Source organism: Quercus lobata, chromosome 9 (assembly GCF_001633185.2).
Source record: "Quercus lobata isolate SW786 chromosome 9, ValleyOak3.0 Primary Assembly, whole genome shotgun sequence".
Classification (NCBI taxonomy): domain Eukaryota; kingdom Viridiplantae; phylum Streptophyta; class Magnoliopsida; order Fagales; family Fagaceae; genus Quercus; species Quercus lobata.
In genome coordinates this window covers 15,195,630-15,207,923 of record NC_044912.1, presented here as the reverse complement: position 1 = coordinate 15,207,923, position 12,294 = coordinate 15,195,630, and the positions used below count along the sequence as shown (strand labels likewise).

At 37.0% G+C, this 12,294-nt stretch overlaps 1 protein-coding gene across 1 annotated transcript; it reads left to right on the top strand.

The window, feature by feature from the left end:
• The first annotated feature begins 6,830 nt into the window (after window positions 1–6,830).
• LOC115960335 (growth-regulating factor 1-like) lies at window positions 6,831–11,249 on the top strand. The gene is made up of 4 exons (XM_031079176.1): window positions 6,831–7,508; window positions 8,300–8,527; window positions 9,354–9,750; window positions 10,167–11,249. The coding sequence occupies exons 1-4, from the start codon at window positions 7,115–7,117 to the stop codon at window positions 11,008–11,010; spliced, it is 1,863 nt and encodes a 620-aa protein (XP_030935036.1). The 5' UTR covers window positions 6,831–7,114; the 3' UTR covers window positions 11,011–11,249.
• Window positions 11,250–12,294: the final 1,045 nt, after the last annotated feature.

Here is a 12,294-nt window from a genome sequence, read left to right as displayed (position 1 = left end):
ATGTAAATCCAACCACCCACGAGGAAAAATGTCGGCATTATGGTCAAAAATAGTTGGAAGCTATTAGTTTGGCTGTCGAGCTCAGACTTTCCTCATTAACTATAATTTCTAGCTTTAAAACGTTCGCCTGAAAACAGAATTATGAATCATCGACATCTTGGTCTAGCTACATAGAAATTGGTCCTTGCCCGTGGAAACTGATGTGACTATTGTCTACCATAAATTAATAGAGCAAAGTGTAAAGTTATATACATCGAATAATGAAAGCTCTAAAAAGAGCCTACAACAACAGAACCACAGCTACTACAGCAACAATAATGTTAGGATGATTTCTTTGTTCTAGTTATTGTGTCAAAATTTGAATATAAATGGTTTGAACAACCCAAGTAAATATTGTTTTCAATAGTGTTAAAGTTGTGAAAAAATTTGTTGCCGGGGAAGGGGAAACAAATAAGTAAGAATTATAGTTCATAGTTATTACTTATTACGTACCCTTATGGTAGATTCTCGTACTAAAAATACTGCATAGCTTTAGTATAAGGAATTAATGTGAATCTTAGTTAGGCTTCACCAATAAATGGTTTGGAACAGCTGTGTACGTGGTTGGGACCTCAAAATCCTTATTAGTCAAATGCAAGGACTTGGAAAGGGCCCATGTTTTCCCCGAGATGTTTTCACTTTGGGATGAATTGAAATAAACCACGAAGGGAGAAAAAACTAGCAAATTTCATCTTTTGTGTTTGGTATTGATTCTAGAAGACGTACAAGGAACACTTGGGGAGATCAAAGTGGCATCCCCATCTGAAGGTTACTAAACAGAGGAATCGGCGATTCATAGCTATTGTCCAAGTCCCACAAGAGCACCGGGGGGCGGGGGCGTGAGGTTTTTTCCAAGCGCTTTCCATTACAAGATTTGAATCTGGAACCTCGACACTCCAAATCACTTAAGAACAAGCCCAATGATCACTAAACAACCACGCTTATATATGCATCATTTTTCTTATAAGGTTAGCATAGTGCGAAGTGTCAAATGTTTTGTCTTAGTATGGGTGTACCAGAAATATCTATTATAGATAAATCTGGACTTATTGGGCTGGGCGAGAAGGAAAAAAACACTTGCTTGGCACGACATGATGCAATTCTATGAAAATACCTTCTTCATGAGATGACGCAATTCTGATTTTATATATCTTTGTTAAAAATTTGGAAAATACAATATTTTATTTATTTATTCTTTTGCTAAGCACAACTGGAAAATACTTACACGAAGAGATCACATAATCTTGAAATGACAGATTACTTCTACACATAAATAAAAAAGAAAAGGTTCAATATTTTGATATGTTTTTAATTCTACCATTCAAATTTTTTTTTTCCAGCTCTTTAACTTTAATATGATTTTAAGTTAGTGTTTACATCTAATTCCGTCTATAATTATTGTTAACTTTTTAAAACAACGTTATCTTAGTGAACTTAATAGTGAGAATTGAATGTAAGTGGATTGAATGACTACATTGAGAACGAATAAAACTCATGACATCCACACTATAATAATTACTTTATTATCATACCAAAATTTCAATCAATTTTTGTTGTAGGTTTTGTAAGGCCACGGTTTGGATCCTAAGCCCAAAGAGTAAATGGATCTAGGTCCAATGAGCTCAGTACAATGAATTTATAGAAAGTGAATTGGAATACTAGGTTATAATGAGTTGGGTGACAATTACAATGGATCCAGGATCATAGTAAAGTAAAAGTGGACAGGTATTATCTTAAGAAAATCGTCCTCAGCACAGTTTCAAGGAGATCAATTCATGTATATATTACTTGAAGTTGGTTACCAATACAGTGTTAATGGCTACAGTCCTTCTTTCTTTTATTTCTCCTCCCTCTCTCTTAGGACCTCCCTTCTAATTTATACTTCTTCTCCCTCCTCATCTTTACCCTCCACCTCGACGGTAGATTGCTTGGGTTGATCCTTGTCCTATCAACACCCTCTAGAAGTCTTTGGGGGTAGCTGTAAGGCTGAAAAATACTGTTCAGATATCACTTTCTCATTAATGTGGCCAAAGAGTTAGCTATAGAGTATTCAATGCGGTGATAGTAGCTTTCTCTTAGATATTTCTTAGCTTCCACCCCTCTTGTATGTTCGTAACGCACGTCTTTATTAGTAGAATTTATAGAGAGTGGATTGGAATACTAGGTTATAATGAGTTGGGTGACAATTACAATGGATCCAGGATCATAATAAAGTAAAAGTGGACAGGTATTATCTTAAGAAAATCGTCCTCAGCACAGTTCGAGGAGATCAATTCATGTATATATTACTTGAAGTTGGTTACCAATACAGTGTTGATGGCTACAGTCCTTCTTTCTTTTATTTCTCCTCCCTCTCTCTTAGGACCTCCCTTCTAATTTATACTTCTTCTCCCTCCTCATCTTTACCCTCCACCTCGACGGTAGATTGCTTGGGTTGATCCTTGTCCTATCAACACCCTCCAGAAGTCTTTGGGGGTAGCTGTAAGGCTGAAAAATATTGTTCAGATATTACTTTCTCATTAATGTGGCCAGAGAGTTAGCTATAGAGTATTCAATGCGGTGGTAGTAGCTTTCTTTTAGATATTTCTTAGCTTCCACCCCTCCTGTATGTTCGTAACGCATGTCCTTATTAGTAGAATTTATAGAGAGTGGATTGGAATACTAGGTTATAATGAGTTGGGTGACAATTACAATGGATTCAGGATCATAGTAAAGTAAAAGTGGACCGGTATTATCTTAAGAAAATGGTCCTTAGCACAGTTCGAGGAGATCAATTCATGTATATATTACTTGAAGTTGGTTACCAATACAGTGTTAATGGCTACAGTCCTTCTTTCTTTTATTTCTCCTCCCTCTCTCTTAGGACCTCCCTTCTAATTTATACTTCTTCTCCCTCCTCATCTTTACCCTCCACCTCGACGGTAGATTGCTTGGGTTGATCCTTGTCCTATCAACACCCTCCAGAAGTCTTTGGGGATAGCTGTAAGGCTGAAAAATACTGTTCAGATATCACTTCTTCATTAATGTGGCCAGAGAGTTAGCTATAGAGTATTCAATGCGGTGGTAGTAGCTTTCTCTTAGATATTTCTTAGCTTCCACCTCTCCTGTATGTTCGTAATGCACGTCCTTATTAGTAGAATTTCTTGAAATGTCACCTTAGATGATAGGATATACACTTCGATCTGTGCTTCGTTTATCCGAGGAAATATTTCTCCTCGGCGTGCCTTCCCTAACCTTCTCATTTGTAACTTACTCATGGGGCTCTGAGTCTTACATCCTCATTACTGTTTATTTGTCCTCAGACCACCCAACGTCCTCGGCCAATGCCTAAGGCCCAACATATAATTTTGGGCCCCTTGTCCCTACAGGCTTAATTTGAACTTAAGTTCCATATTCGGCGATAAAATTATATTTAAGCTAATTAAAACACATTATACACACAATTTGAACAAGTGAATAATTATCTCTTGAATCCATACTCATTTGTTTACTTATTTATTGTTTATAGGTTAAATGAGAAGGAAGAGTGGATGAAAGCTTTTAAACTCATCTCAATCTACGTTTATTCATTTAAAATTTTTTATGGATCCAACATGTCAACTCAAAATATTATCATAGTAATTTTTTTTATTTGTACGGAAACTACTTGTTCGGTTCATATTTTTAAAAACAAAATTTAAGACTATTTTCTAAAAATACTACAAAACAAAATGCATAAAATTTATGAGGAGATCTTAAAGAGTCTGCATCTATATTGGGCTATAAATAACAACTAGTGGTCATTGATCCCTCCCTTAAAAAAACATTGATGCAATTTCAAAGCATTAGAGTAATGATAAATAAGCGAAACCTAAGATTATAAGGTTTAATTGACACTTGCACGAGTTATTGGCACAATCATCCAAAGAATCTTAAATTAAAACTTTTCTTAGAAGGATGTTCACAGTTTAAAAAGGCAAGTTGTAGAAAGAGAATTTTGCTCTAGGCATGAAGAGAAAAAACCGTCTGGAAGCTTACTTGGTCATGGAGGCCATGTGCTTTGGAATTTTATTAAAATCATCTATGCATCTTTTGCAACACTTGCAATATATAATACACAACGAATATGAAAATCCTTTTTTAAAAATGGGTTCAGATTATGGATCTTTCAACATTAGAATATTAAATCATCACATTACAACAAACCCTTTGACCACCAATTGCCAAAAGTGATCTCAAAGACCAACAATAAGACTTCAAATTAAGAAAAAAAAGAAAAAGAAAAATGAGCAATCTAGATCCAAACCCACCATGCAAAATAGCAAAAAAACAATTGTTTAAGTGTTTAGTGGTTACTTGTTTAGACTTTTTCAAAATGGTGTAAACTTAAGAACCAATAAGAGAATCTAAAAAATTCATTTTTTTTTTCCTTCTTGGTTTTTATATTGAGTCAATAATGTAACCTTTATACAAATGGAAAAATAGCAATGCATAGAGATAAGACCAAAGAGAATTGATGAAGGTTATTAATCATAGTCACCAAAAGTAGGAGGGTTATTAATTGTATTTCCTTGACAAGTATTTTTCTTCACACGATTGCAAATGGTAGATACCTTTATCTCTCTTTGGTTATACTTTTGTTCCTTACTGCAAATATACTTGCTTGTGGGAGAGTCTACCTTTGGATACAAGTTATGCCCAATAAATGGACGGTGATATGGATATAGATCTAAGGGATAGGGAATCAAAATCCAATTCTTGGGATGGGGAAAACATTTTACATTACAAAAAAGAGAGAGAGAGAGAGAAAATGAAATACTAGCGAATAGGTGAGGGAGGTGGGTGAGAGAGTAGGGACAGTGAGAGATGAGGGTGGAATTTTTGAGTGGCGTCTGTGTCACGTGGAGAGTGCATCTTCGTTCATGCAGCCCACCACTTTTTGGCCTTTTAACTTTAAGGCTGTGTTTGGTTCGCGTAAAATCATTTCCGGAAAATATGCTATTTTCCGGAAATGCTATTTTCCGGAAAGGAAAATGTTTTCATGTGTTTGGCTGTCACAAAATTCATTTTACGGAAAATTAATTTTGGTGTTTGGTTCGTTTAATCAGTTTACCAGAAAATACATCAAATCCGGCGAAACGCTCGTCCGACGAGCAGCCGACGAGCGTCCGACGAGCGGCCGACGAGCGGCGCTCGTCGATCGACGATCGCGCTCGTCGATCGACGATCGCGATGGACGAGCACGCTCGTCGATCGACGAACGCGATCGTTCGATCGCGATCGTCGATCGACGAACGCGATCGTCGATCGACGAACGCGATCGTCGTTCGACGAACGCGCTCGTCGACGCGCTCATCGATCGACGAGAGACGAGCGCGCTCGTCGATCGCGATCGTCGATCGACGAGAGACGAGCGCGCTCGTCTGTGCTCGTCGATCGCGATCGTCGATCGCGTCGCTCGATCGACGATCGCGATCGTCGATCGCGCCGACGACTCGATCGACGATCGCGATCGTCGATCGCGCCGCTCGTCGGCGCGATCGTCCTCTCTCTCTCTCTGATCTGGGCTCTCTTTTCTCTCTCGCGCGATTGTCTCTCTCTCTCTCTTTTTCCGGATTTCATTTGAAGTGAAAATGAAGACAGAATTCATTTTCCGTGGTCAAGGCTTCAAATTTCGGTCAACCGGAATTCGATTTCCGGAAAATAACGTTTTCCGTCACAGCCAAACACCCATTTTCCGGAAATTGATTTCCGGAATTCGTTTGAAGTCGAATCAAACACAGCCTAAGTTGAGTGAGAAAATCCTATCAAAAAACCGCTAGCGGACTTTGCAAGGCAAAATAAACCTTCTCTCTTATTAACATCCCTATCCAAATACTATTATAAGTTCAAAAAAAAAAAAAAAATCACAAATAAAATCTAGAACTTGGAGAAAATAACAAAGAGACCCTTGTTTTAGGTGTGTCATGGACTAATGCTATTTGCAAATCAACAATTTTCCACATCTAAATTTATAATTTATTGAAAGCACCAATTAAAAAGTAATAGATTCATACAAAAAATAGCAGGCAGAAAGTGTTTATTATTTGCAATTGATTGTTTCAACTCATATTATAAAGAAATGTTGATTGTATTTGATTTATTTTTTAAGAGGAAGAGTGTATTTGAAATTAAATGTATTTTTTTTATAAAAAATAATCGTTAATTTGTTGAAAATTATAGTAGTTATATTTATAAAATGTGAATTTATAATAAAAAAAAATCCATAAACAAATTTTCTAAAAATTTAAAAGAAAATCTCCTCCCAAACAAATAATTCCATTCAAGATATACACAACCAAAATAAAGTATAGTCAAGGATATTTTTTTTATTGGTGCAATGGAACTTAATAGCATTAATTAAACATAAGTACATAATAATAGTCTAGGATAAGTCACACCTATTGCATTAGTCTCAAGTTAGCTTAGCATCTTGGAAAAACAAAATCTCTCCAACTTTTACTTGAGATTGTTATGAAAAAAAAGGCTGTTTTTTTTGTTTTTTTATATAAAAAAATTGAAAGAGTTTATTTTCATTAGTTTATTGGATATAACTTTACTTATATATATATATATATATTTATATACACACACAACTCTCCAAGACTACAAGTCTTTTTTTCCTCCTAAGGAAAGACGAAAATATTAAGTAAAGGATACTTTATTTTGTATCAACATCATATTTCTATTACAATAATAATATATTAGTAATAAAAAAAAGGGGATATTTTTGTTAGTATGCACGAGATATAAAGAGAGTATTTAGTACGATCATTGTTCGGTCCGTTTCTTTCTTGCTTTCCCCACTAGAGTCCCTATCTCTCTCTCTCTCTCCCCAATTATTTTATGTGTGTTCCAAACATCAACTCCTAAACAAAACCAGTTCTGGTTTTTTGAGTTTCAGTTTAAGCTTAGCTTATCAGTTATCACCCCACTAGTCTTTGAAATGCGCCTCCACACAACCTTTCAAGCTTCTGTCTTTTTAGCCAATGACCCAATGTTCCATTTCCTCAGCTTAGTTGTTTTCTAAAAGTCTTTGGGTGGTGGGCTTATCTATATGGATTTTGGGGTGGTGGGTTTGGATGGGTTGGTGGGTTCAGAAGCTACTGGTTTTTCTTCACTTGCTTCGGATCCTGAGACAAAGCAGAACTGGTACGGATCTGGGCTGTTTAAGCAAGAGAGATCTGGCAACTCTGAAGATGACTGGAGGAGCTCAAAGCTGCTTAAAACTGATGACTTTGTTGCCTCCAAGACAATGCAACTTCAGCACAGAAACACTTTACTGAGATCTAATTACACTACTCTCTACTCTGATGGTCAGCAACAACAACAGCAAATGCTGAGCTTCTCTAGTCCCAAATCAGAATCTTTTTTAGCTGAAAAGAATTCTCACAATGCCACATTATTGCCTTATTTTCATCAGTCATTATCAGGTTATGGTAAAAATACAGGTACATATATTAAGGAGTTTGATGATGTGAAAGTGAAATGTCTTTATTTAATAGGTACTTGCATGGAGATTATTGATTCATGATCAGATTGATTGGGTTGGGTTTAATGTTTGTTTGTGGGGTTGGATTTATTGGACATATATTATGTTAAAGTCTAAAGATGGGTTGTCATTGGTTATTTGGGTTTTGATTCCCCTGTACTGGTGGAGGGTCTTTTCAAGGAAATCTCCGGGGCTCCTTGTTTTGAGTCTTGTCAATTAAAAAAACTCTTTAACTATTCTTCTCACTTTGATACTTCTGTCTACTTGTTTTTAGGAGATGGCTTCTTTCTTTTTGGGGTGCAATATTTCAGACACAATAGTCATTAGAGACTAGAGGACACAAAAGAAGTAAATAAAACAAACATAAAAGATAGCTAAGATACGAAGAGCTTTCACAGCAAGAAAAGTCCCATTTTTTCTTTGCTTCTGAGTCCTCTATTTATTGAAATTTCCCCCACCATTCTTTAATATATCACTTTCTTTGTATTTTTTTTTTTTTTTTTGGGTACTATGCAAAGACTAGAAATTCATGATTTTTGTTGTGGCCTCTTTAAATATTGCAGACAAGCTAATTTTGTGTTCCCTCCAACACCCTTTTCCACACTTTTTGATTTTCCTGTCTTTTTACACTACAAAAAAATGAACTTTTTATTTCTAGTTTGCCAGGAAATGGGTTGAAATTTTGGCTTCCTTGCCTTCACACTTTCTATCTGTGGTTTATTTTAAATCTTTTCTGGTTTTCTTTGTCAGGCTATAGTTCTGGGAGCTTGAATGGTACAAGCATGCATGGGGCTTTAGCAGGAGCTAGAGGGCCATTCACTCCATCTCAATGGATGGAGCTAGAACACCAGGCCTTGATCTACAAATACTTGACTGCAAATATGCCTGTACCATCTAACTTGCTCATCCCCATTAGAAAAGCCCTTGATTCTGCTGGGTTCTCTAGCTTTCCAGGGGGACTTCTAAGACCCAATACATGTAAGTCTTTTTTCTCTTCCTTTTAGCAAAATTAGGAAAGCAAGATTTTTTACATCCACAAGATTGGCATGTCTATCTCTTAAAGCTGTTCTCAATGTGCGTTTGATTTTTAAAATTGCTGCATATGACAATCGCTCTCTCTCTCTCTCTGTACGAGGGCAGAAGTTTTAATTAATGTGCCACTGTATCTCACTGTTGTTAAATCCTTCAATTCCAATCTATTAATTTTCACTTGTTAATTGTTATCCAACACTGTTTTTGTTCCTATATGTCACAGATCACTTTGTCCATTTAAATAAAAATCTTCGTACTACATAGTACTAACTAAACTTACTTTACAAATCATAAAAAAGAAAAGAAACTTCTGCATATAAACTAATATTGTGTCTGTTTTTTTCTTGTTTTGATTTTTGGTGTATTTATGTCAATAACGCTTTTTGTAACTGCTATTTTATCTGGTTCCTAAATTTATTTTACTAAGTACTAACCAAACCTACTTCAAAAAGAAAACAAAGAAAAAAGAAGCTTCTGCATATAATTAAACTAATTTTGGGTTTGTTTTCTTTAGTGTTTATGTCAAAATTCTTGTTAGCACTACTATCTTATCTGGGCCTTTTTAATAAAAACCTTAGTACTAATCTACTAAGTACTATCTGAACTTACTCTACAAATTAAGGCAAAAGAAAGAATCTTCTGCTACAAACTGATATTGGTGTTTCTTGTTTTGATTTTTAGTGTGTATGTCCAAATTCCTGTTTGTTACTACTACTTTATCTGGCTCTTGATTTTGGATGCTTTTGTATTTGGTTGTTTTGTGCGTGTCAAGTGGGATGGGGTTCTTTCCATCTTGGATTCTCCAACAACACCGATCCTGAGCCCGGAAGGTGTCGTAGGACTGATGGTAAGAAATGGCGGTGCTCTAGAGATGCTGTTGCCGACCAGAAATATTGTGAAAGGCACATGAACAGAGGCCGCCATCGTTCAAGAAAGCCTGTGGAAGGCCAAACCGGCCATGCCGTTTCCGGGACCCCAACTACTACTGCCACTACAAGCACTAGCACTAGTAGCACTATCTCAAAGCTGAGTCCTATTGCATCATCCTCATCAGCTTCAGTGGTGGTGTCCGGTGGTGCATCTAATAGCCTTGCTATTGCTGCTCACCAACAGCTCAAGAACTTGCAGCCTGGTGCATCTAATCCTTCTGCAGCCACCACCATCAACAGGTGAATAATAATAATATTGCAATATCTCAAGGACCTGAATTTCTTATCGTTTTGGCATCTATATATTCCCTGCGAGGCTTCACCTTTGACATCTAAATTGGTGTGTTAGCATGGTACCGTATACATTTTGGTTACTATTATTATATCTTGTTTTGTTTTATGACAGTGGACAGGAAATAGAATCATAGAATCCATTATATATCATCTTTGCAGTGCTGATAGTAACTGGTCCTGGTGTCCAAGATTCTTTATTAAGAAGCGTTTGTTTATATTTGTTAAAACTTTTAGTGCTACCACATAAATTGTGGGCATGGTTTAGGCAGTACTATTTAACTAAAGGACAAGTAGTGGCTCTAGTTGAATTTTCATACTACTATTTAGTTGCTCTAAGTGATGTTTTGGTAATTTTCTTGCAGGATGTTTATTAACAAAGATAATGTGGGTGAGAGAATGCAAGATACACCTGGCCTCTCCATTCTATCTTCCTCCATTGACCATAAACCTAAAGAAAACTCATTCATGATTCAAAAACAGCAAATACCATATGAAGAATCCACTAGAACTGAGTTTGGGTTAGTCACTTCTGATGCCCTCCTCAACCCTTCTAATAAAAGCTCCAGCTTAATGAACTGTTCGTCAAAAGAGCTTAGTGATAGAAGAACCGAATCACAACAATCTCTTCGCCATTTCATTGATGACTGGCCTAAAATTCAATCTGATCGCTCAGCTGTTTCCTGGCCTGAGCTTGACATGCAATCAGATAGGACCCAACTATCCATTTCAATCCCCATGGCTTCCTCAGACTTCATCTCATCCACTTCCTCTCCCAGCTCCAATGAGAAACTCACTCTCTCACCACTCAGACTCTCACGTGAGTTAGACCCAGTAAGGATGGGTTTGGGAGTGAGTAGTGTCATCAATGAGCCGAACCAAAGGCAAACAAATTGGATTCCTATCTCTTGGGAAACTTCCATGGGTGGTCCTCTTGGAGAGGTTTTGCATCATAGTAATAACAACGTGGTGGATTGCAAGAGATCATCTGCGCTTAACCTTATGACTGCGGGTTGGGACAGTAGTCCTCCTTTAGGATCATCTCCAACTGGTGTGTTACAGAAAACCACATTTGGGTCTCTCTCTAACAGCAGTGCAGGAAGTAGCCCAAGAGCTGACAACCACAGGACTGTTGAAGGGGCTAGCCTCTGTAATGACCTCCTTGGCTCAACTCTTGTGAATTCATCATCATCATTGCCGGCCTTGTAGCCACTTGACCAGCCAACTAAGGAGCTACTAGGTGATGCATGAAAAATGAGTTGAACATTGTAAGAGTTAGTTTTTGGAGTTCCATTTAGTCTGTTAATCCTTTTTTAATTTGGTAATCGGTTTTATCTTTCCACCTCACGATTTGTGTAAGTGAGGGTTACTTGTTTTTTATTTCGAGAATCTTTTATTTATTTTTGTTATCTTTCTGTGCACATGTTTAGTAATATTGTGTTTGTTTACCAATACTCTTGGTACTGGGAAGCGTGGTGGTTGGTGTGGTTGAGATAGTTTTTTTTTTTTTTTGAGAAAGTTTAGTTAGATTAGAAGTTAGCACACAGGGGAGGGGGAAGTAAGACTCATAAGAGCTTACAGTACTTATCCCATCAAAAGGGCCTAATTGAGATAGATGAATTGATGGCGAGGTCCAAGTCCAAGATAGATTTTGGTTTTAGCTGTTGGCTTAGTTATCTTGTTCATCTATTGTATCCAATTAATTTCTCACAAGATGTAGGGTCCACGGGTGTGGTCTACACGAGCTGATATGCATTATTTGCAGCTTGTAATCGATGTACAAGATGAGCAAAAGATACTACTCTTATCGGCCCAACTGAAAATTGCAACAAGTAGCTTGCTCATTTAATGACTTGTAACTTAAGGCATTTTGTAACTTTGTAGCTTTGTTAACTCATTAAATCATTATAAAGCTTTTACACATTAAGAATGAAACATTAACGAGCCACGTATTGTAGAACATAGTTGGACGTTGAAACAAATAAATGAATGCCTTTTTCTGCATAATCTGCCTAAGAATCAATACGCACATAAATGATTCTGTTCATGTTTCTATCAAATCTGTTGTGGTTCTCAATTCTGATCTGAACAGTAGTTGTCTGTTTAATCTGACTGGTTTTGCATTTAATAGAGCTGGACCATCTGTAGATTTCAAAACGACAGATCATTTAAAACTTACCCTAACAGGCTGAAAGCCAATCCCACAGAATGTGCATAATAATGCATGCCACAGGCAAGGATTGAGGATTCCTCATTATATTATTGTTAGGGGTGTCTACAGGTTGGGTTAGTATCTAACCCGAAAATGACCCGATTTCATCAGGTGGCAAATCGGTGAACCTGCTACCGACCAACATTGCTTATGGGTTGGATCGAGTTGGATTTTCCATGGGTCGATTTGGTTTCGCTCAAAACCGTGAGAACATCAGTAGACGAGTCAACCTCCATCAGATCTAGGCGGAGACTGATCTACCTTTTCTTTGGTCAGGTTGG

Bases quoted from the DNA above. Each gene is read 5' to 3' on its own strand.
- LOC115960335 (XM_031079176.1), top strand. From the start codon at position 7,115: ATGGATTTTGGGGTGGTGGGTTTGGATGGGTTGGTGGGTTCAGAAGCT. The intron at 7,509-8,299 runs GTACATATATTA...TTTCTTTGTCAG, and splicing joins AGGTTATGGTAAAAATACAG to GCTATAGTTCTGGGAGCTTG. The intron at 8,528-9,353 runs GTAAGTCTTTTT...GTGCGTGTCAAG, and splicing joins ACTTCTAAGACCCAATACAT to TGGGATGGGGTTCTTTCCAT.